The sequence below is a fragment of the Panicum virgatum genome, chromosome 5K (assembly GCF_016808335.1).
Source record: "Panicum virgatum strain AP13 chromosome 5K, P.virgatum_v5, whole genome shotgun sequence".
NCBI classification, from domain to species: Eukaryota; Viridiplantae; Streptophyta; class Magnoliopsida; order Poales; family Poaceae; genus Panicum; species Panicum virgatum.
Genome location: NC_053140.1, coordinates 1427601 through 1451353, shown reverse-complemented (window position 1 = coordinate 1451353; position 23753 = coordinate 1427601). Strand labels below are relative to the sequence as shown.

At 49.0% G+C, this 23753-nt stretch overlaps 3 protein-coding genes and 1 pseudogene across 3 annotated transcripts; all 4 read right to left on the bottom strand.

Annotated features, from left to right (window-relative positions):
* Positions 1–104: 104 nt before the first annotated feature.
* On the bottom strand, positions 105–2239 carry LOC120705545 (GDSL esterase/lipase At5g45910-like). Its single transcript, XM_039989936.1, has 5 exons — positions 1641–2239; positions 1326–1553; positions 1063–1208; positions 689–971; positions 105–570 (listed from the first exon to the last, which is right to left on the bottom strand). The coding sequence occupies exons 1-5, from the start codon at positions 2020–2022 to the stop codon at positions 311–313; spliced, it is 1299 nt and encodes a 432-aa protein (XP_039845870.1). The 5' UTR covers positions 2023–2239; the 3' UTR covers positions 105–310.
* Positions 2240–3417: 1178 nt separating this feature from the next.
* Positions 3418–9780, bottom strand: LOC120709404 (annotated as a pseudogene).
* Positions 9781–10468: 688 nt separating this feature from the next.
* LOC120705544 (probable inactive receptor kinase At4g23740) lies at positions 10469–14330 on the bottom strand. The gene is made up of 2 exons (XM_039989935.1): positions 12754–14330; positions 10469–11371 (listed from the first exon to the last, which is right to left on the bottom strand). Exons 1-2 carry the CDS (start codon positions 14045–14047, stop codon positions 10716–10718), a joined length of 1950 nt encoding a protein of 649 aa, XP_039845869.1. The 5' UTR covers positions 14048–14330; the 3' UTR covers positions 10469–10715.
* Positions 14331–18047: 3717 nt separating this feature from the next.
* On the bottom strand, positions 18048–20985 carry LOC120705543 (G-type lectin S-receptor-like serine/threonine-protein kinase At2g19130). Its single transcript, XM_039989934.1, has one exon. It carries the CDS (start codon positions 20634–20636, stop codon positions 18294–18296), a length of 2343 nt encoding a protein of 780 aa, XP_039845868.1. The 5' UTR covers positions 20637–20985; the 3' UTR covers positions 18048–18293.
* Between the last annotated feature and the right edge of the window lie 2768 nt (positions 20986–23753).

Below are 23753 nucleotides of genomic sequence, written 5' to 3'. Positions count from 1 at the left end.
ATTCATCGGACATCTAGTTTCAAAAATTCACATTTGAAAAAAAAACGGTCAAACCAGATTTTGCAACAAAAAAAAAAAAGAATCCTAAGCAACAGGCAAACATCTAGAAGCACAAACCCTGGCAAAGCATTTCGTAAAGCAGACTCAGAAAGTATACCAATCTTCCAGCCGTTACCAGCCAATTATTCGGGCTTTTTACAAATTTGGTAAAAAAAACAAATAAACAAGCAAACATGGATTCTTAGAAGAACAAACTAACATCTTGAATAACCAAATTTACTAAATTATCACGTACAATCTCAGGGCCAGGTCATTGGGGTGATCCATGAGTTGACGCGCTCGCTTTGCCCCTCTCGCCGCTGCTAGCACTGTCGGAAGAGTGAATGCTCCTTACCCAGCCGTCGGCCACGTGCCGGTAACCGGCCTCTGTCAAATGGACGCCGTCCCAGTACAGGGAACCAGATGGGTCGGTGCACGGAGTTGCATCCGCATCACCGCAGGCGACGCTGTCGTTGTAGTTGTACCTCCCGGGGCCGCCGCAGCAGACCGTCAGAACATCTTCTCTGAACCCTGCAGTTTGCAATCACAAGTCTAGCTCACGTTTCTCTGAAAACAAAACACGTCTCTGTTGAGCTTCAGCATCATGTCTGCACGGAATTACAGATGGGAAGACCGGGGCTGCACTGACCGAATCTGCCAGGCGACTCCACCATCTCCATGATCGGGCCGAAGAAATCGGCGTAGATGATCCTGGCATGCGGGTGCTTGGCCCGGAGCTTGCGCAGGGCGTCCTTGAGCAGCGAGTTGTGATGCTTCCCGAGCTCGTTGATCTCCTTGAGGCAACCTGTCTCAGAGTCGTAGTCTGCTGCGCCGGCACGGCCGGCGAATAGCGTCAGGATCGGCGGCGAGCATCCTGACGGGATCACCCCGGGAACCACCAAGCTCGTCGCGCCGTGCTTGACGATCAGCCTCTGTTCAGATCAGGTCGCTCAGGTTTCATCTGCATCCTCCTGGTTCATGGAGTAAAGCTACAGATTGCTGCGTGGTTAACAGAACACTCACCTCGATGGCCATTGAGATTGTCTGGATCACGTCAGGAACAAGCGGTCGGACCTGCTGCACGCTAAGCTTTTTCAGAGACAGGTGGTAGTCGTTGACCCCGAACTCGCCCACGAAAAAGAGGGATCTGCCGAAGAACTCCTCGCACTCTGCGGTCGATCGACCATTAGACTCATGCATGCTTATCATCTACTAGATAATAATCTGAATCTGATCACCATCGCGTCGCTAATGCCTGAATCGAATCTAATTGCTGGCCGACTGACCTTGGGATGTGGCGCACAGCGAAGGCTCCAGCGCCTCAAACCACTCCAGCTGCACGCTCAGGCTGGTGTTGATAGGCAGCTTGCTGGCGCCGCCGGGGATGCCCCTCGCGTGGTAGAACTCGGAGTTCAGAGTGGTGGCGCCGGCGACGGCGAAGTTGGCGCCTTGACGGAAGGAGCGGCCGTCGCGAGCCAGGGACGGCGGGACGAGCGGCAGGCCCAGGGCTTGGGCTTGAAGCAGAGCAATCGACTGTCAGTCTGTAATTTCTAGCGCCCAAACAAGCAGGCGGGCGAGCTGCGACCATGGCAGGTGCTTACCAGCGAGGTCGAGGATGACCCGGCCGTCGGTGGTGCGGCCGGTGGGGCGACCGAAGAAGGCCTCGCCGTAGGGCGGCCGCATGACGGTGACGGGGACGGAGTACCGCGCGAAGGCGATGGGCTTGTTGCCGGTATCGGCGAAGGAGTCGCCGAAGCTGAAGATGGAGTCGTAGCGCCGGAGGCGGCTGCCCGCCGAGGCGGCCGGTCCCAGCGCCGCGAGGTGGAGGAGGAGCAGTAGTGCCGCGGCGCACGGCAAGCGCCAGCTCATCTTGGCGACGGTGACAACGAACGGGTCGGGCAGGATGGTGTCAAAGTTGTCAACGGACGATAAATAAAGTGGAATTTGTTTGGTGGGGTCGACATGGAGTCGTAGAAAAATCATGCAAAATATGAGAAGAGAAGTTTAAAAACATCGGAGCGATCCCTATAACCTTCAGCTAGTCCATGGACTGCTAGCTCTGTTTGTACCAAAACGTTGAAGGGTTCACGTTCACCTTCACACGGCACACCTCGACACGGGGCTGCCTAGCTTACGGTCGCCCGTTAAGATGAGACCGTACGGTCGATTATCCAACAACCACCGGGTCAGACTATCTTTCAACTGTTTTTTTTTTCTTTCCAGTAACTTTTTTGTCTTTTGTGATAAAAAAATTTCAGTGAAATTTTTTCGAGAAAATTTTGGAGAGAGATAGAATAAAATTTTGATGAGAAAAATTTGAAACAGAAAATTGTTGAGAAAAACTTTTGAAGAAAAAACTTTTGCATCCAAAATAAGAAAAATTTGTAGAAAAACTTGAAGAAAAAAATTGCATCCAAAATCAGAAAAGAAAAGTTTGGAAAAAAGTTGTAGAAAACTTTGGAATCCAAAAAAAGAAAAAACGCCAGTACCCGGGAGCTTGCCGCCGTCGTCGAGGGCCAGATCTGGGGGAGGTCCCCGCCACACCGCCTTCACCCCCGGGGAGCGCGCCGTTACCCCGGCCCATTGCGCCGCCTCCGCCCTCCCGCCGCCAGCGCCCTACCTAGCCGGGTGTGAAGCTCGCCCCCGGCGGGATTCTGGCGCTGGCCTGCTCTGTTTTGCGGGGCTTTACCAAGAGCGCTGGATCTATCGGAGAGAAAAAGGAAGTGAGGAAAGAGAAGGGAAAAGGGATTCTTCAAAAAAAAGAAGGGTAAAGGGCGGACGGGACGAGAAAAAAAGAGAGAAGCGGGGGAGGGAGGCATGGATAGGTGCCGGGGCATACGGGCCCCACCCACGTGCGACCTGCGCATCGATTGCAGCAAACGCTGCACGCGGTCGACCGCTAAAGCAGGTTTGGGCCTCAACACTAGGCGCTACGAATACGATGGGAGGAGAGGGATACAGAATTTAGGTGTAGGTGTTCAAAACTCATTCAATACTCACGTGCACACTAGATATAATTTTTAATTTTCCCTAATAATATATATAAAACTAAACATAGTACTACCTCCATCCCAAAATATAACAACTTTTACATTTGGTCAAAGTCAAATATTTCATCTTTGATAAATAATATCTTCAAAAATAATTACTTTTAAATAAAAAAGGTTACATGTCACACGAATAAACTAACCTAATGAAACCAAATTCAATAACATGTAATCTTTTCTATTTAAAAGGTAATTATTTTTGAAAATATTATTGATCAAAGATGAATATGTTTAACTTTGAGCTAGACTAAAAGTTGTGATATTTTGGGACGGACGCAACGATGATGAATTTTCAGTACTCGAACAATTGAAAAACATGATCCTATCCTAGCTAACTTATTAAGCTGCTCAGCCAGGTAGTGGAGATGTGGCGGTTAGCCGCCTCCGTGAAATGGACGCCGTCCCAGTAGAGGGAGGCAGATGGGCGGCCGCACGTGGTCGCGTTCGCGTCGCCGCAAGGAACGCTGATGTTGTAGTTGTACCTCCCATGCCCGTCTTCTCTGAACCCTGCATCACCATCATCCACATTAGTGCCAACAGGCTCATCGTCTAACAGTGCCCATGGGAGGAAGATACTGTGCTAGGATCGAGCAGGTAGGCACTGACCAAGCTTGCGAGGCGACTCGACCATGTCCATGACGGGGCCGAAGAAGTCGGCGTAGATGATGCTGACGCCGGGGTGCTTGGCGCGGAGCTCCGATCCTTGAGCGCCGCCTGCAGCGCCGCGTTGTGGTGCCGCCCTAGCTCGTTGTGCTTCGGCATGCAGCCGGTCCTGGCGTCGTACCCGGCCGGGTCCGGCTCCGGGAACAGGAAGAGAACCGGCGGCGAGCACCCCAGCGGGATGACGCCGGGAACCACCACGGTCTTGGCGCCGTGCTGGATCAGCCTCTGCATATGCTCCGGTGGATTAGATCAGGAGATATCTAGTACAGTATGAAAGATCAGTAGATATCTGAAGAAGCACCTCGATGGCCTGACGGATGGTCTCTATGATCGACGGCACGACCACGGACCTGATGTCCTCAAGGCTCATCTTCCCGAACGAGAAGAGGTAGTCGTTGACCCCGAACTCGCCCACGAAGAAGAGGGATCTGCCCAACAACTCCTCGCATTCTGCGTGCACACGCGTTCGATCGGTCACTTGCGGCCGGTTGCTCTTGTGATCGAATTGTTGTTGTTGCGTTCTACGGCAACGTTGTACGTGTACGCACCTTGGGTCGTCGTGCGGCACAGGGAGGGCTTTGTAACACCCCCGACCCCTACGCACGCATCTTGGCGCCCGCGCGTCGAGCAGCCTCGCCGGCGAGCGCGTCGTGGCCACGACACCGCCTGCGCGTCGCGCGTGGGACGCGCGTCTCGTGCCGCCGTTGCCTCCTCACTCAGTTTCCTCCCGAAGCTGCTGGACCCGCCACGCGTCGTCATCCCCTGCACACTCAACGAGGATGGCCGCCGAACCACCACGGCGATGCCGTGACGACCTGGACGACTACACCTTGCCCCTTCTCGCGTTCTTGACCGCCTAGACCTTTCCCGCGAGCTCCGAGGCGTCCCCATCCTTCTCTCCCTTCTTCCTGAGCGCGAGCGCCGAGCTCCGTTGTCCCTGTTGCCCGGGAACGGCTGTCGCCGCCACCATGGCCGCCCCCCCTCCTAGGCCGCCACGGAGCCCCCTCCTCCACCCTCCCTCGCGCCCAAACGACCCCGTAGCTAGCTTCCTTGATCTCCACCGGTGCTCCCCGACCCGCTCGCCGACGCCCAAGCCCGCCGGAACGCCACCGCCGCAGGCCCAGTCCGTCGCCGGCCGCCCCTCTCCGCGGCGCCGCCCGCTCCGGCCATCCTAGCCCCAACCAAAGCCACCCCGAGGTAGAGCTCGTCCTCCTCTTGCTTTTTCCCCACCGGGCCCTCGCCGCCGACGAGCCCAAGCGCCGGATTCCGGCCGCCACCGCTTCCCCTGTTTCAAACCCCAGCCAGGGACCTCGGGTTGAAATTCAAGAAAATCCAGGGGGTTGTTTGAATAGACTGTGACTCAGATGAATAGTGCTTTAAGGACCCCTTTGTAATTTCTAGTTGTAAACTTTGAAATTCAATATAAATTCGTAGAAAATTCGTAAAATAGCAAATCCAGTTGTTCTGGAATCCTTATGAAAAGATCTATGCGGTAGAATCAAAATATGATGGGTGTTTGTTTAAAGTTTTTGCTGTACAAATTGTTTTGTGTCACTAGGTACATAAAGACTAGTTGTTTTATCTTTTCCTTAACTAATGTTTGAAGCCATGTATTGCTGTGAAATTTTTATGGTGAGATGTTCATGTGACTCTAGTGTTGATATAAAAATTTCGTGGTCAGTTCTCATGTGTAGCTAATTCTTTGATTTAATCTTTTCTTAGTAAACTTTAATTATGATAAATAGTTTAGGTTGATGATAAATTATGAAAATATTTCTGAGTGTTATTTTTGAATAGTTTAGCTTGTCCATGAAGCTTGAGTCCCAATTAATGAATAAAACAGGAGTTAAAAATGAATCTTGTAAATATGATGTCTGTTTTGTTTATTTTCTCAGAATTAATTATGTCTAGATAAAATCATGAAAAATTCACAGTAGATAATTCATCCCTTTTTAGACCTACTGTTAAAGTTTGAGATTCTTTTATACTCTGGTCTAACCTGTATAATTTAATCTTGTTCTAGGAGTTGTCTGATTGCATAAATTGTTCTGGATAATTGGCTACAAGTTTTGGGATGAATTTTGCAGGATAGATAGTTCTGTTTACATTCTATTTGATGTAATTTTTATTGAATTTAATACTATATGTGTGCTGAGTTGTTGATTTATTAACCAACCATGATTTAATTGTTATAGGAAACTACTCCCCCTTGTTTAGGAAGTTAGTATAGCTTTCTTGTGCTGTTGATCATGATGTTTTGTGTAGTTAGATATGTTGAGTTACTACTCTATAAACGATTGCCCAGTCATGTCTTTCTTGTAATCGTATCGCATTACATAGCATTATGCTCGTGTCCATGCAATCGTGACTTTGTGCCAGCCTCGCTTGTTCTTTTTGCTGTATCATCTACTATACTACCATGCATTCAGACATCCGCATTGATACATCTCATTTAGGTACGATAGATGAACCATATGAAGGACGTGATATTGGAACCAAACACGAAGACGATGTTTGGTGGACATATCCAGAAGAGGCAAAGAACCAGGAGTACATGCTTAGACCGGAATACTCGCCAAGCGAGTGTCATCTAACTAACACTGACATAGTGTTAATCCCAGGCAAGCCCCGGTGCACATCCGTTTATTTCAAACTATGACACCTATATTATATTTCTATTACTTGCGCATTAGGTTCAGGAATTATTTGAAACCCTAGTTGCATGATCCCTAGGTCTCCTCGAGTTATACTAGTGTGTAGAGGACGATAGAAATGCTATGCTTAATAGAACTCGGTAGAAGACGAGTGATTTCGGGTCACTCGCGAGATATAGGATATCTCGTTATTTTGAGTATATGGAATATTGGAATAGGTTGGATAAGGAAAAGAAACTGGAGACCGGGCGGGGAAAGGTTAGCCCCGCCTGTGTCGGTTAATGACCGTTCGTTGCCTGGCCCTGTGATCGAGTTTGAATTGTACTAACCGCATGCCGGGAGTAGGAGGTAGTCGAAACCGGTAAGCCGAGTACTGCCTTGTTTCGAAAGTACAGAACTTCATCACCACCCCTTAGGGCGAGTCGGGTAGTCGCGGAGAATTGGGATGCATATGTTTACTTTTGGTGGTCTCTCGTTGAGCCCGGCTGACTATATGTAGGTGGGGCGGTTCTGTAGTTCGAGGCGGGGAGGGGAATGGTTGGTTGTATTGTCCGACGGGGCAAATACGTGCCGTGTTGGTTAGGTCCACCTTGCAAGGTTAAATCGGATCGATCCGCCGTACGTCGCATCTCGGATATGAGCACCTTGATCACAGCACCACATCGTAGTGATGCTATATGGAATTTAAATGATGGTTAGGAATTAAATTATCTTGTTTTAATATTTCAATGTTAGCTATGGTTGCTTAGAAGGTGCAAATACTAGTTGATGGTTTAAACATATGGAAACTTGGAGGTAAAATATTGAAATTAAGGATCCACTTTAAGAAGCTTTTTATGCAAAATAACCACCAGCCAAATGTCTTGCATGTCTAGATTTGTGGGCTAAGTTATACCCACTGGTCGGGTAAGTCTTGCTGAGTATTAGTATACTCAGGGTTTGTTGTTTACCCTATTTCAGGTATAAAAGCTAACCAGGATTAACATCGGTGGGCTCGATGTGACGTCCTCACGTCTCCGTAGTTATCGTTTTATATCAATTTATTTCAGTTGGTTTCTAATGAAAATCTTCCTCAGGTCATATTCTCTTCCGCTGCTGTCATTTATTTTATGTAAATTTCAAATTTAAAGCTGTTTTGTAAATATTTATGTTATTATCTATTTTTGTGAAATTATATTATGTTGGTACCGTCTGTGCTCGCCGTCGCGCGAGACTTCTGGTGTGTTTCGATCGGCCTGTGGGTTGGAAACAGGCTGTCAGGTTACACTTAATTAAGCTAATGCGCCTGATGCATTCAAATGATGACCATTACACTTAATTAAGCCGTTTAACTTGGCGGTTCTGTCACAGGCTTCCAGCGCGACTCGAACCACTCCAGCTGCACGCTCAGGCTGGCGTTGAGAGGGAACTTGCTGGGGGCGGGGAGGATGCCACGGGAGCGGAAGAACGCGGCGTCGAGAGCGGTGGCGCCGCCGCTGCTCGCCGGCAGGGAGCCGAACGGCGGGCCCAGGTAAGGCGGGACGTACGGCAGCCCGAGGGCTTCGGCTGCACATAGACATAGTCGATCGTGCTCCAATCCCATCAGTTCGGCTCTACAAATGACTCATCATGTGTGTGGCATTGCGGATTGCATGAGTGGCGCATGGTTACCGACCGATGAAGTCGATGATGAGGGCATGAGGCTGCCGTCGCAGTTGCGGCCGGTGGGGCGGCCGAAGAAGGTGGTGCCGTAGGGCGGCCGCGTGACGGGGTCGGGGATGGAGTACCAGGCGAACACGGCGGGGTTGTTGCCGGTGTCGGTGAAGGAGTCGTCTATAACACCCCAGGTGTTAATCACCTATAATCAAGATTAATCACGGGCTTAAATAGTTAATTAGAGACCTAATCCTTCGGGTACAAATCGAGTCACCAAAATCGACTCAAGTTCAGTCCAATTTTCTGGAGCATGGGAAAACCCGGATACTCCGGGTTTGCACCCGGATATTCCGGAATTACCCGGATACTCCGGCCATTGGCCCGGATACTCCGGGCGTGGAGTTTCTATTTCCCTAATTTGGTCATCTGGGTCCCACAAATATAATAAACACACACTCTCTCTCTCCCCCTCACAGCTCACTCTCCCTCACGTTCACTCTCTCCCTTTCACTCCCTCATGAACTCTCCCTCTCCCTCACAAGCTCTCCCCCTCCATGAGGCCCTAGGGTGCAAATCCCCCATCTAAACGTGATTTCAAAGCCAAAGAAGATTCAAATCGGGTGGGGAACCTTCCTCCCCACGAGTTCCTTCCAAGGGTGCCTTGGATTTCAAGTTCCTCATTCAAGAAAAAGTTCATCCTAGGTATTCAACTTGTGCCGCCCCAATCTATGTTTCTAAGAGGTTCTAAGTGGTTTCCTTTAGTCAATTAACTCTATATGCATCCCTCAACTAGGATCTAAAAAGGTTTTGATTTTGGTGGGTTGGTTTTGCCAAAATCAAGATTTCAGTTTTTGGGGCGAAAATGCTGTCAAGCCCGGAGACTCCGGGTATAAGCCCGGAAACTCCGGATTTTGAAAACTCCGGGCGAAACTCTGGGTATAAGCCCGGATACTCCGGGTTTGGGATACTCCGGGGGAAACTCCGGGTATAGCCCCGGAAACTCCGGATTTGGGAATCCGGATATTCCGGATTTAAATCCGGATATTCCGGTTTTGCAGAGTTATGAACGTCGGGTTGTGTGGTTAGTAGTATTTGTAATCGGTTAGGGTTTATTTTAAAGTTTCAAATTATATTACATACATTCTCATATCATATGCATACGTATAGACGCCGCCGCTGAAGGAGTCATATACGAGGTGGTTGCGGAGCCACAGGAGGATCATGGGGAGAAGTCCAAGGTCCATCTCACTCTAGCACTGAGCCGCAGACTCAAGGCAAGCCCCGGTGCATGTCCTATTAATTTAAAGTTCGTTTTATTTATCCTCTAATAAAAATGTTCTGTAAGTTAGATTCTTTTCCGCTGTTATCTTTTCTTTTGTAAATTTTAAATTTAAGCTGCTTTGTAAAAGTCTTAATATTATTTACTATTTTGTAAGATTTTATCATGTTGGTACCTTCTGCGCTCGTTTTCGTGCGAAACTTCTGGTGTGTTTCGGTCGGCCTGTGGGTTGGAAACAAACTGTCAAGTTACACTTAATTAAACTAATGCGCCAGATGATGACGGTTACGCTTAATTAAGCGTTTTAACTCGACGGGTCTGTCACATCGCCCAGGCTGAAGATGGACTCGTAGCGCCGCCGGGGACCAAGGGAGTAGGAGGCGGCGGCGGCGGCCAATGCCGGCGCGGGCTCCCACGGCGCGAGGAGGACGAGAACGACGGCGGCACACAGCGACCTGATCATCTCGCTCCGCCCGAGGTAGATGGACGTGGATGGAGACGAAGAACCGGCCGATCGAGCCGGCCGGGAGCGCGCGTGAGGTGTCACTGCTTCTTGATCTGGTGCTGCGAGCACTCCGGCCGGCGGCACAACGCAAAGATGATTTGGAACGATGCATGCATGGCGGCCGTATCGCGCTCCCGGAAAGAAGATACCAATTTTTAAGGTCCTGTCCACCTGTGCTCCAGATAAGGAAACAAATGAACCTTTTTAAAGCCTGCTATTTAAAGTATATATGGCTACTAGCTAGATAGTGGAGTGAAAATCAATTGCCTTGTGCAAACAGCCAAAAGCATCTTAAATTTGGAATATAGATTTAGAATTTGACACAGAATTGCATGTCTAGACACTTAAAGGGATACTGTACAGTTTTTTTTTTAAGGTGGACTTGAACGGGGTACACCGTGAGCTCGGCTTTCTTTTCTTTTCTTTTTTTTTTGAGAAAAAAAGGTGAGCCCCGCTTTCAAAGAGAGAAACCTGGGCCGGGCACGACAGAAGCCCAGGCCCACAAAATAAGCTCAACACACCTATTCAGCCCACCTGCAACTGCGTCAGATCGGATCTAGCAATGCGAACGAAGAAGCACCGAGCAAGTAAGCACAGCAGCAACCCCTCAACCTCAAAAAAAAAAAAGTAAGCACAGCAGCGTCAAATGAAGTGTCAGCAGATCAGACATTAGTTTTTCCTTCCTTAGCTTAGAGATAATCAGCAGCGAGCAATTGCTGCGTAATCGAACCACGTCCACATGACATTCTGTTACAATTCCGTAACATGGAACCTTAACACAAAAGAATGGTACAACACCCGCCGGAGCACAGAATCGACCATCCGTGCGCCCAACCGTGCAGAAACACAAGAACAACGAATACCAGCAGCAAGCATCCAATGAACTCGCTCACTCATTGTGCTGCCGACGAGCTCTCCGCCCCGCTCTGGGCTGCCTCCACGGCCGGGGTGGACGCCTCCGTCGACGGCCGTGTCCCGGTGTCGGCCCTCCGCACCTCCCCGATCGTTCTGACCACGTCTGCCATCTTGGGCCGCCGCTCCGGGGTCCTCGACACGCATGCCATGGCGATCTGGAGCATCTCCACCATCTCCTCCTCGATGTTGGGGTACCGCAGCAGCTCGCCGTCAAACACTTCGGCGGTCCACTCCTCCCGGACGACGGACTGCACCCACCTCACCAGGTGGATGACCTCATTGCCTCCGCCGGTTATCTGGACAGGTGACTTCCCGGTCAGGAGCTCCAGTATGAAGACGCCGAAGCTGTAGACGTCTGAAGACTGGGATGCTTTCCTCGTGTCGGTGACCTCTGGCGCGCAGTACCCTAGAGAACGGGACCTTGCGGTGATCGGGTTCATAAGTGAAGCCAAGCCGAGGTCTGAGATGCAGCCGTACTCGTGGCTGTTGATGAACACATTGGAGGCCTTGATGTTGCCATGAACAAATCTCCCGTTGTTCTCGGTGTGAATGTGAGCGATTCCTCTTGCTGCTCCCAGGGCAATCTTTAACCTGGTTTGCCAGTCCAGAGGTATTCTGTCCTCTCCCCTCTTCCCTGAAAGCACAAAAAAAGGAGCAGAATTATGAGATTTCTGTCATCTTCAATCATATGAAACGTTTATACATGAGATAATAACCATTAGATGAAAATAGTATAATTGATGTCTGTTTTCTGGACAAAACAGTACTCCATATAGCCTGAATATCTAACAGCGGTCCACCTCTGGTCCAGATTTTGACACTGAAATGGAGGGAATGGGCCATGATAGTGCACACCAACGCCAACTAATTGAAGGATTTTACCAATTAAACCTGAGAAGATTAACTTTCTAGCAGGTGACAACACTCAACTACTGCCTAGTGCCTACGTAATGCATCTTTCATCCATTTTTCTTCCTCAGTTGCCAGCTACTTTTCTATGCCTACCACTACTTCTAAACCCAACTTTCCTTTTTAGTTAGTATATTCTCAACATCATATGATTACAAACTAACTACCCATGCAGTTTGAAATTCAAGCTCATGACATCATGTGACTTAAGTACACATAAACTTCATCAAAAAAGATTTCACTGTCTGCTTAACCTCATGGGATGACACAGGAAACAGACTGTCTTGCTGCTAAGATGGCACTGATGTGACCAGAGTTGACCACCCCACACCAAGCATGCCATGTGAACTTAAATTGAAACGGCTTAAAGTTTGAAGACACATCGCAAGTGAAGACAGCTAAGCAATGCACCAAACAGCTAGATCTAGATGAACACAGGAAATTAATATAGAACAGCAAGTCAACAAAACGGAATTAAGGAAGAAATCAGCAGCATGTGCTACTTTCGGTTAACCAAAGCACAGAACAGAAAAGGGAGCAGATATTGACTGATGTGATCAAAAGAGAGAAAAACGCAGAGAAGAGTTATTTTCAAATATAGCAGTCAAAAGGCCTCAAGTAGTCAAGTGCTACGGCCAGAAAATTAAACTGTGAACCTAGACAAGAAACAGAGCACGAACAAGGAAGGACCTACTCCACATTCGGTAGCCTTTTCATCCTGCGTTACCTTTACCATTAACCCCCTAATCCTGATTGTCCATCCTACAATGCAATCTGATAAAAGTCAACCAAACTTTGCTGCACTAAACAAACAGATATCTTATGGACCCATTAACCCCTTCCCAAACAACAAGCAACATCGCATCTCCAGGTCACCTTAATATCACTCCACGAGTCCACGTTACAAAATTTTCTTCCTTTTATAAATTGCAGAATCGCCTAACACATTTCTTAAGTGCCACTTATCTGTCAGTTACCATCATTGCTACGTTTGTACTAACTTGTAACACACAAACAAGCAGTGGTAGTTGTGAAGCAAATTGCAATATCCAAATTGAGCACTGAAAGTTGAGGCACGAGGAGAGGTTGGGAGCAAGCATATCATACCATGAAGCATGTTGGATACACTTCCCCTGCTGTAGTAATCATACACAAGCAGCTTCTCGTCCTTGGAGTAGTAGTAAGCACGGAGCTCGACGACGTTGTCATGGCGAATCCGGCCGACCAGCTCCATCTGCTGCTCGAACTCTCTCCGGCCGGCATTGACATCCTTGAGCCTCTTGACCACGACGGTGGTGGCATCCTCGAGCACCGCCCGGTACGCCGTCCCGAAGGCGCCCTTCCCGAGGACCTCGGCAGAGGCCCGGAGCAGGTCCTCGAGGTCGAAGGCCAGCGAGGGGCCCTCGAAGAACACCATCCGGTTGCCGTCCCCGGCCTTGCCAATGACGGCCTTGGACTCGGGCGACTCCCTCCCCATCTTGTCCCCGCCCTTCCCGGACGCCGCGGCGCCTATCTCGTCGGCGGCGTCCCTGCTGCAGAACCCAATGAAGGACACCGCGGCGACGGCGAAGACGAGGACGGAGCCGCCGACCGCCATGGCGAGGATGGCCGTCTCGCTGAGCCGCACCCGCCTCCTCGCGGGCGCGCCGGCGGTGGCAGGCGGGGTCAGCGGCGAGGGCGGCGTTTGCGCCGACGGCGACACCGGCGCCGCCGTCCGCGTGACGTTGTTCCCGGCGAACGCGGCGTCCGCGAACCGGAGGAGGGAGGGCGGCACGGGCCCGTCGAGGTGGTTGTTGGAGAGGTTGAGGTACTGGAGCGCCGGGAGGCCGAGGTCCGGGACGCGGCCGGCGAGCGAGTTGTTGGAGAGGTTAAGCGCGACGAGGTGGGTGAGGTTGGAGAGCGCGGCGGGGATGTCGCCGTCGAAGCGGTTGTAGGAGAGGTCGAGCACCTGGAGGGCGCGGAGGGCGGCGAGCCCCGCGGGGACGGGGCCGGAGAAGGCGTTGCGCTGGAGGTGGAGGCCGGCGAGCGCGGGGAGGGCGAGGAGGTCGGCGGGGAAGGGGCCGGAGAGGCTGTTGGCGCGGAGGCTGAGCAGCTGCAGCGCGTCGAGGCGGGCGAGCGTGCCGGGCGGGACGGGGCCCGAGAGGCCGAGGCCCGGGAGGTGCAGCGCGACGACGCGGGCGCCGTCGGCGCTGCAGGTGACCCCGGTCCAGCCGCTCCCGCGGGCGGCGCAGGCGCGCGGGGTGGCGGGCCAGTTGATGCGCGCGCGGGCGGCGGCGCCGCGGCCCACCCCCGCGAGGAAGGCGAGCAGCGCCGCCTTGTCGGCGTCGGGCTCGGCCGACGTGAGGCAGCAGCAGGAGAGCAGGAGGGCGAGCGCCGCCGCCGCCGCCACGCGGAGCGGCATGGTGCTGGTGTTGGCGGTGGGTTGGTTGGATCTGAGTGGAGTGGAGTTACAGCACGGTGCGGGAGGGAGGGAGGCGAGGCGCGTGAAGGGCCTGGGCGAGCGGAGCCGTGAAGAGAGGGAAGAGAAGAAGAATGGGAGAGGAGGAGGATGTGTTGCGTTCAAAAAGAAAAAAAAGAAGAGGGGGATGTGGCAAGGCAAGGCAGCTGGAGGGAGACGGGGAGCGAGGAGGAGGGTTCCGCGGCTCGGGCGGCGTGGGTTGCCGGCGCAGGGTGCGCTCCCTCCCGGCTGGGGCGGGCGCGGTGGTTTTGCTGGATTTCTGCTGGCCTGGGCTGCTGCATGTGAGGTCTGCAGGAGTGGTGGTGGGGTGATGGGTCGTGGCGGCCGCGTCCTGGGGCCGTCGGCGGCTGGGGCGCGCAGCAGCCGGCAGGGAGACGCTTTCCCTCGTACTCGCCCAGCCGGTGCGCGCTCGGCAAGTGACGGCACGGTCAGCGAATTCCCATGTGCCTCTCTGCCTATGCCCTGTGTCTGGGTGGCGCCATGGAATTTGCGAGGCAGAGCATTTCTTGGTGGGCGGATCTGCTGGCTCCCTACTCCGAATTCTTCTGTTCAGATTCCAGGCATCCTCGCCTCGGTTGTGACAGACGGCGCCGCTCTCGTGGTCAGAGCGGTAATCAGATTGTTTGGTGATCCTATCCGGTAATCTTGGCATTTGTTTAATCAGCCATGTGACGATGGCCTTGTTTGGTTTGGAAAGAATTGTAGCGCTAGTGAATAGTAACAAACTTTGACCACTAATTATGGTGTCAAACAAAGTCAGTTTACAAAACCAACTTCAGAACCCCCGCGCTAATGACCCTGAAGAATCTAATGAGGTCTTTGACTGCGCGATTAGAGGATGGTTACTGTAGCATCACTGTAGTTAATTATCAATTAATTACCGTCATTAGATTCGTCGTGAAAAGTTACACTCATCCCTAAAAAGGTTTTGCAAATTAACTTCATTTAGTGCTTCATACATACGAGATTCTTTTTTCGAGAATTATGCGTGCTACAATCCTAGCACACCCAAACAAGACTAGCACAGAGCATCACTCTTGCAGTTGCAGACAGCCAGATGCCCGTTTTCGAGGTCACAGCGGTATATGTAGCTGTGTTGTTCATTAGCACAAACTAATTAACAACGGCAGACACAAACTGCTCCCGTCTCCATCGGCGCCGACCAACCAAACAACGGCGGCAGCAGAAACGAGCGATAGAATTTCGGATTTGGTCGGCGGGAAACGAAAGGGATACTTATGTATGAATCCACCACGGGAAAAAGAAGGTGCCTGTACATGTGGGCGATGATGATTGCATTTGCATCCATCCAGCAGCTGAGAGAGAGGTAGCTGCAGCTGCTGGCCGCTCGACTTGGCTTTCACTTTTCCTTTTTGTCAGGGTCAGCCAAGTTTGTTTGTTTCAACACACACCTCTCCTGTGCAGCGCAGCCTGGCTGTGCCTTGTGGGGCTCTGCCATTGCCCGCATTGGCCATTGGCATCGCATCGGCGATTCAGCATGGTGTGGCGTGGCATGGCATCACGGGGGCAATCATGCATGCCAGAGCGAATCAAAGGAGCATAGGAGCAGCAGCTCGCTTGGATTGTAGCTACCAAAGCTTACGACTACTGTTAATCTATTCCGGGGCTCATCATCAATCTTAAAAGCCCAACTAAAAAAGACGGCTAGGCGCTGTACTTGCCCTAACTAACCAATCGCCTCGCAATCACGGTGCGCTTGCTTGCTGGGGCTGCCCATTTTTGGGTTAGTTTACAGGGCGATCCAGCACTAATTTGGCGCTACGACGCGTATTTCATTTCATGTTCTTCTCTGGTGGATCCAGAGCGAGGTACACCTGGGCATTGGCCTTTTACGGACGCCTTCTTGGCTGCCAACAAGACACATGACCGGACCACGCCTACTCGTACGTATGTATCATGAACCGTAGGCACATGCGTATGGGTCTATGCAATGATCGACTTAATTTGGTCAGTGGCGTAGCATGTGTGAGTGTGTGTTTTTTTTTTAAAAAAAGTAGCATCGCATGCGTGTAAGGTACTAGGTGCCAAGATCGATGGGGTTCAAATGGGGCAGGGCGCAAAGCACGACTAGCATCTCGCCGCCCTGGTCCTGTCACGTACGTACTCGTGGCTGTGTTCACTTCCCCCCGAACTCCTCCAAATTTTCCAAATTTTTCATCACATCGAAATCACATCAAAATATTAAATATAGGAAATAACCCATACATGGAGAACTCCTCCAAATTTTCCAAACTTTCCATCACATCGAAATCACATCGAAACATTAAATATAGGAAATGACCCATACATGGAGTACTAAATATAGGTAAATAAAAAAAACTAATTGCATAGTTTTGATGTACGTTGCGAGATGAATTTTTTGAGCCTAATTAGGTCATGGTAGGACAATATTTACCACAAACAAATAAAAAATATTACACTGTGCTACAGTGTCCGATGCGACTTTTTCTACCAGCTTTTCGCGAATCTAAACACACCCAGTATGGCTTTTGTTTGGAGTTGATGTGAGGGCTGCCATTTCGCTTTCAGCATGGAGCACTCGCCACCAATCCTTGCCATTGCCTGCCTACCTCAACAGGCTGTGATTGCTACGTGCTCCCTTCGTCTCAAAATATAAGTATATTTCGGTTTAGTCAAAGTCAAATTTATTCAATTTTGACCATTAATATTTTTGTGAATGAACTATTTTAAATATAAATACTTATATATTATGATAATTACTTTCATAATGAATCTAGTAATATTATTTTTATCTTATAAATCTTTATAAATTATTTACTATTTATAATCAAAGTTAAACAAAATTGGCTTTGATGAAATCTAAAAATACTTATATTATGAGACGGAGTACCTATGTGCTGTGTCATGTCGGTTTCTTTACCTGCTCGGCAATGCAGTCATGCCATGCTAGACCACTGACCACCTGCAGTGACAAGCATAATCACGAGTCTTCACGATCACAGTTGAGACTTGAGAGTTGACTGCACCGGTGTCAAGTGTCGCCATCAGTCAGTGTAGCTGAACAGGAACAGCCACTGGATAATGCGAAGCAGAGGGTGTGTGGCATCAACACGGAGTGAGAGCAATCTCCCTTTTTTCAACTTCCGCTCGCGCTAGCTGCTAGCCTTGCAGGAAGGAAAAAGGGTTGGCTTTGCCCTGCAAATTTCCACATCTGGAAGGAGGATGGGCCGGCCAACGCTAATCTACCTTACTGTCGGGCTCGCTGTAATTTCTCGGCACCATTTGTTTGATGCAGCAGTCGCGTCCTTTTCGCTTTCGGACTGATGCCTGTTTGTACTCGAGAACCCGTCGAGGAGATAGGACAAGGATTGAAGGGCGAATTGGAGGCACGAGGGAAAAAAGGCCAAGAGATCATCATGGATGGGGCCGGAGCGAGCGACAAGGGACAAGGGGCGTTCGGCCTTGTCACCTCTCTCGCCCGTGATCGATCGTTTTTTTTTTTGAAAATTATGATCGATCGTGTATAGAAAGTACGGAAGCAACCAAGCAAATGCCATGTGAGAGGAGGATGCGACGGAACTAGATAGCGCAGGATTCTGTAGATAACTCGAGCAAAGCTCGCCGCCGGTCGTCGGCAACCGCCGCAAAGACTCACAGACTTTGTTATCCACAAGCAAGCTCTCTCTCAGCCCACTAAAGATAAATGGGCCGATCTTCTTGTGCTTGCCATTACGGGCCGAACCATTCCTTTCGGGTTGGGCCTCCTTGCTCGCTCCTCCTTTCAAGGCCCAGCTGGCTCCTCAACGTCTTCATCTTCAGTCTTTCAGTACCTTGATTCAGTCTTCAGTACCTTGATCCAGTCTTGAACTATAATTACCATAACACTCAGAGTCACGAATCTCATTTACATTTGGATTATCTGCACTTCTGCATAATGCTGGTAAGGTGACAAGTGACAACAGGACAAATTTTTTCAACTTTCCATTGCATTTCCTAGTATAGACAAATAGTCAAATACAATCCCCTACAAACTTATTCATAATGATCTTGATGGATATGCCACCATTATCCAGCAGGTCAATAGAGTAATTAGTGCAATTGTCTTTGTCTAGTAACAGAAAAACTTTTACTACTCTATAACGGCCACCATGGAGCGTTGAGCATGTGGGTTGTCATCCTAACAAATTTCCCCACTCTAACTAAGACTTTATCCTTCGTCAGAATATATACTGTTGTTCTCACCCTCCATCAGGTTCTGAAACGAAGATGGAATTGGAGGGATTTCAGTGTTCACAACGCCTTCCAACATGTGAACAACTTGTCCCATTGATGGCCTGTCGTTCTCCGCGTCCTGGATGCACCAACAGGCAACTCTGCAGGCGATGTCAAGCTCCTTGACATTAGCATTTCCTTCCAGCCTACTGTCCAGCAAGCACAGCACATTCCCTTCATTCACTTGAGCGGCTGCATAAAGAGGGAAATACCGATGACTTCCGGATTTCAGTCTCTTTGTAGTCCTTCTCCCCGAGACTATTTCGAGAAGAACGATGCCGAAGCTATATACATCTGCCTTTTTAGTTATAGGCTGTCCAGATATCCACTCTGGCGCGAGATATCCCATGGTTCCTCGGATGGTGGTCAATGCAGAGTTGAATTCACGTCCAAGAAGCTTTGCCATGCCAAAGTCTGAGATTTTAGCGCAGAATTCCTCATCAAGTAGTATGTTTTCTGGCTTGATATCACAATGTATGATGAAGTCCTCACATTCTTCATGAAGATAGGCCAGGCCCTTTGCAATACCTAGCGCGATTTGGTAGCGAAGATCCCAATTCAGAAGACTAGATCTTTCCGAAAAGAGCTGTGTGTCCAAAGAACCATTAGGCATATACTCATAGACTAGCAACCTCAAATCCCCTTTAACACAAAATCCCAGTAGACGGACAAGGTTAGTGTGTTTGATCACTCCGACTGTCTGCACTTCTGCTCTGAATTGCTTGTCTGCGTGCCCAAGGCCTTTGAGACTCTTCACAGCAACAGCAGTTGATCCTGGTCCTGGCATTGTTCCCCTGAAAACACTACCGAAACCTCCCTCGCCAAGTTTATCAGAGAAATTCCTTGTAGCTTTCTTGATTTGCCCATAAGAGTAGTAAACAAGAGAACCATCTACTTCAAACTTTCTGCAAGTAAATAAATCCCTCCTGTATCTCCGTAGAAGCACCAGTACCAATATCACAGAACTCAGTCCTATGAACCCGGCCACCAACAATATAATCACTCCTTTGTGTAAACCATTTTTGCCCCGGAGTTTGGAACCCCAACGAACATAAATCTTGCTATATGGAGGTCTAGAAGCAAAACTCAGGTTGTACAGGTCAAGGTACCATAGCTTGCATCCGGAGTCATACACGTATGCAACACAGTAGCATTTGCTGAAGCAGGCCTGTTTACAATCTTCATCACTTTCTGCTGAAAATTTTTGAGGGTTATAAGGGAGCCCCTGCAGCCTGTCTATCAGGATAAATGAGTCATCATGTTCAGTCTGACCATTTGTCTCACAGCTTAGTGGAAGAGATCTTGAGCAACCAGTGACAAAGTATCCAAGCCCCCACTCAGCTGGGTATGAAGGCTCAAATCCATGGAGGCAATCGCATTTGCCATTGCTCTTGCAAGCACCAAAATCACCACAGAAGAAGCCGCTTGATTTGCAATCTGAAGGGAAGGTCCAACGAGCCACCCAACCACTGTTGTTTGCTACTGCAGAATCCTCTGACCACCGCATTAAGCTGACTTGCCCCAGATGGAACTGCAAGAACTCGGTCACATTTGGGCTTTCAGGATGGTTCAGAATCAGCGAGCTGCCGTTGTCTTGAGATGTCACCATCCAATCAGGGAAGGTCCCAAGACTGTCATGCCCGTCGGTGGTGAGCACGAACCCGTTCCTCCTGCTCCGGTCGACGCTGATGCTGCCATTGTGCGGGTAATTCATGTACGTCATGGAGACGTTGCTCCCGGTGTCCCGGTCGAACCCGAGCCTCGCGCCGGGTAGCAGCGAGTCGCCAGGGCTATCGAAGCTCTGCCACAGGATCCTGGAGGAGTTGGCTTGATCCGTCACCACCAGGTTGCCATTGTCAAGGAGCACCGCGGCGGCGGCGGCCGGCGGGGGGCCGTCCCCTGCCACGCTCGAACACCAGAGGCTAGCCCCGGCCTCCATGATGCACAGGCTGCCGCCGAAGACCTCGAGCGCCGCGCCGGAGAGGTCGGTGATTGGGAGCCTGTTGCCGACCCAAAACGTGGGGCTGGTGGTCGGCATCTTCTTGAACCGAACGCCCAGGAAGCGGTGGATGCCGGCGCCGGGGGAGAAGAAGCCCAGCTCGAACTCACCGTTCTTGGAGACCAGCGTCTGGTTCCCGGAGATCCCCTCGCCGGGGACGATGGTGTCTCCGGCGAAGGCGGCGAATGCGCCACCAAGCACAAGCAGGACTAGGACGAAGCTGTGAAGCGCTGCCTCGCGACGCCGGGGCAGCGCGCCTACGCGCTTCACTGCCTCCATTGGCGAGCGTCACTTGCAAGGGAACGAGCACGACGGCAGGGAAGAAATCATCGATTTTGGCTGGCACAACTGCACAAGGCGACACAAGCTGAGAAAAAGATGGATTGCCGAAATGATGTTGTCATGTTGTAAAGCAGATTGAGGATGCAGATGACTCCGGCCTCCGGTCAGAGGGAACCGTCGCCGCCTTCGGTTTTTGACCAAAGTTTAGTCTAGTGAGACTTCACAGCTGGATCTCCGACCAGCTTAAACTAGCCATCGCCTCTCTCGTTTTTGACTAAAAAAAAAAAGGAGTTTCTGGTGCAGAAGCAGAGGAGATGTGTAGACTTCGATATTCTTTTGCAAAAACAGTTTGGCGATTTGGCACCAAAACGGCACCACCCAGATGCTTTCCAATGTTTATCCGAAAAGGAAGAAATACTACTCTTTTTGGGCAAATCGGATTAACGAAGATTGGTGTGATAGTGATGATGACAAATAAAAAAGCGGTGGCAAGTGGATTGGTGCGTGGTCCCATGGCAGCGATGGATTGCAGCTTGAGAATGCGTGACTGCGTTTCCTAGGTCCGTCCCAATGAATTATGGAGAATTTTATGACATTAAATATTATTAATTTTGCTAACATGATAAAGAGAGAAAATGATGAAGTTTTATAGGATAAGAGGAGAGTTTCATCACTACGAATTTCATCTGGCATAATTATCTAGTTCTTAGTCTAAGTATTTGTGCTCGTAAAACTCCCACTTATACTGGCTTTTACCTGACCTAACGAAACTACCGTCATACTCCCTCCGTTCGAAAATAAATGCAATTTTAGAACTAAACACACAAAATAATGATATTTGTAATTTTAGAACTAAACACACAAAATAATGATATTTGTAAAATTATCAAAATACTTCTTATTTTTTGTGATGAGTGGATGATGTGTTAGTTGTCTTTTGCAAAAGTGTTTCAGAAATTGCATTATTATTTGTGGTAGGTGAGTTAAAGTTAGCATTCTTTGTGCGATAAATTTTAAACTCTATAATTACATTTATTTTGGAACAGAGAGAGTCCTATAAGAGTAGTCTTTGGTGGAGGAGAGTCGAAGTGGGAAGCAAACACGAGAAAAAAAAAATCTACAGACCGAAAGCCATCTCAAATCGGAACCGGATGTGGTGATTATTTCTTCATATTTGTTGGGAAAGACTATTTATTTATTTTTATTGGGTATATATATATGCATCGACCCAACTATTAGAAAGCAACAAAACTCTTACCAAGTCCAGAAATATGTAGTAGCAAATTTATTGCCTCGAAAAATACACAGTACTAGATTGGAAGGACTTGGACAAACTCACTCAAAACTATGAAAGTTATACAAAGTTATACACCGAAAGCAATGGCGGAGTCCATCCAAGAGTTCAATTTAGGGAGATTTTATTTTTGCTTCTTCCTCCTCCCTCTCTTTTTCTTCTGCTTCCTCCTTTTCTTCTTTCCTCTTCATCCATAGCTAAAAATTATTAGGGTGCTTTAGGTGTCTTCATGAGATAGATAGGGGTAACTGGATAGTATAGTTGAGAGTCGTAGCCTTCCTGAACTTAATTCAATTGAGAGTTATAAAGGCTGCTCCCTCCGTTCTTCTTCGGGTCAGTTGGATCCATGCCACTCCAATTTCTTGAAATTGGATCTCATGTTGAAAATCATGCCATTGAGTGGTATGATTTTCAACATGACACCCAATTTCACGGAGTTGTGGTGGCATGAATCGAATTTTCCCTTCTTCAAATACTGTACTAGCATGATATATCCGTGTAGTCAACAAAATCTAGTTTTCACTATCAAAATCTTTATAAATTAGTTTTGAAAAATTGTACGTGCTCAATACTCTATTAGCTTGTGGTCAAAGCAGTGTGCTGGTGATAGTGTCACCATCCGAGAACCGCTGTTTTTATGGCAGGCACGGCTCCTTGGATTAAGGGCAGGCAGCCAGGCACGATGCCGTGGAGGTGGAGTACTGCAGCCTGCAGGGGAGAAGGCGAGATAAGCAAGCACGCGAAGCTACGTTAGAGGTCAATTTCAGTGGACTGTTATAAAAATATCATGGACATTAAATTTGTTAAAATATACTAATAGTATGAGAAAAGAGAAAAGATGAGTGTCATCACCATGACACTCTACTGGCACAGTTCTTAATATTACAGTCTATGTAACTATATCGATGACACTCCCACTCAAACTGGCCTTAAAAAAAATAAGATGCATCAGGATACCGAGGTGCCATTTGGAGGATTTCTCTCAAAACTAAAAACCGGTGAAGCAAAAAAAAATTGACTTCATCTAGCTTTTAGCTTTTAGTATATTTTAACGTGAATTTATATAACAACTTATCTCGATTTATGTAAAACACACAAAGTCAAAGCCTTCATTAAGGCCATCCCCAACCCATAGTGTTCATATGTGATGTCTAAAGAAAAAAGAGAGCAAGAAACTACCTATAGACGCTACCTTTCTAATGCATAGTTTCTATGGCGAATGAAAAAAAAAATATCATCCAATTCACTCTCTTATCTCTCATTGCCTCACCCTATCAAGTTTGTCCTTTTCTTAATTCTTGTGTAGACATGGTGTCTTGCATAAGAAATCATGTCTATCTTTTCTCTCATTAACTCTCTTGCCATGTCATCAAATTGCTTATGGGGCAGCTTCATTAATGCTATGGACATGAAGTGTCCTCTCATAAGAGAAGACTTAAAAGTGATACAATATCAGTCCCAGGAGGCTGATAACACTTTTATTACATCAGATGGTACATCACTGTACAACTCTACGCGGGAGTGGGTAGTGAAGCGCCACTATCGCGAGGATAACAACTAACACCCACACAATGATATTAACTACAAAGAGGGGGTCATCAGAGTCTTGCGTCATAAGGAACTTCCTGCGGGTGACCCTATCCACAGGCAAAGTTGGGTGCAGGACGGGACCTCTACTCAACGTCTTCGGGAACGAAGTCTGGATCTTCCTCTGTAAAAATTAAGAATGGGGTGAGTACAAACGTACTCAGCAGGTCCAACCACACCCACGGAGGGGTATAAACAGAATATAATGCACAGGGTAAATCAAGGATAAGGCT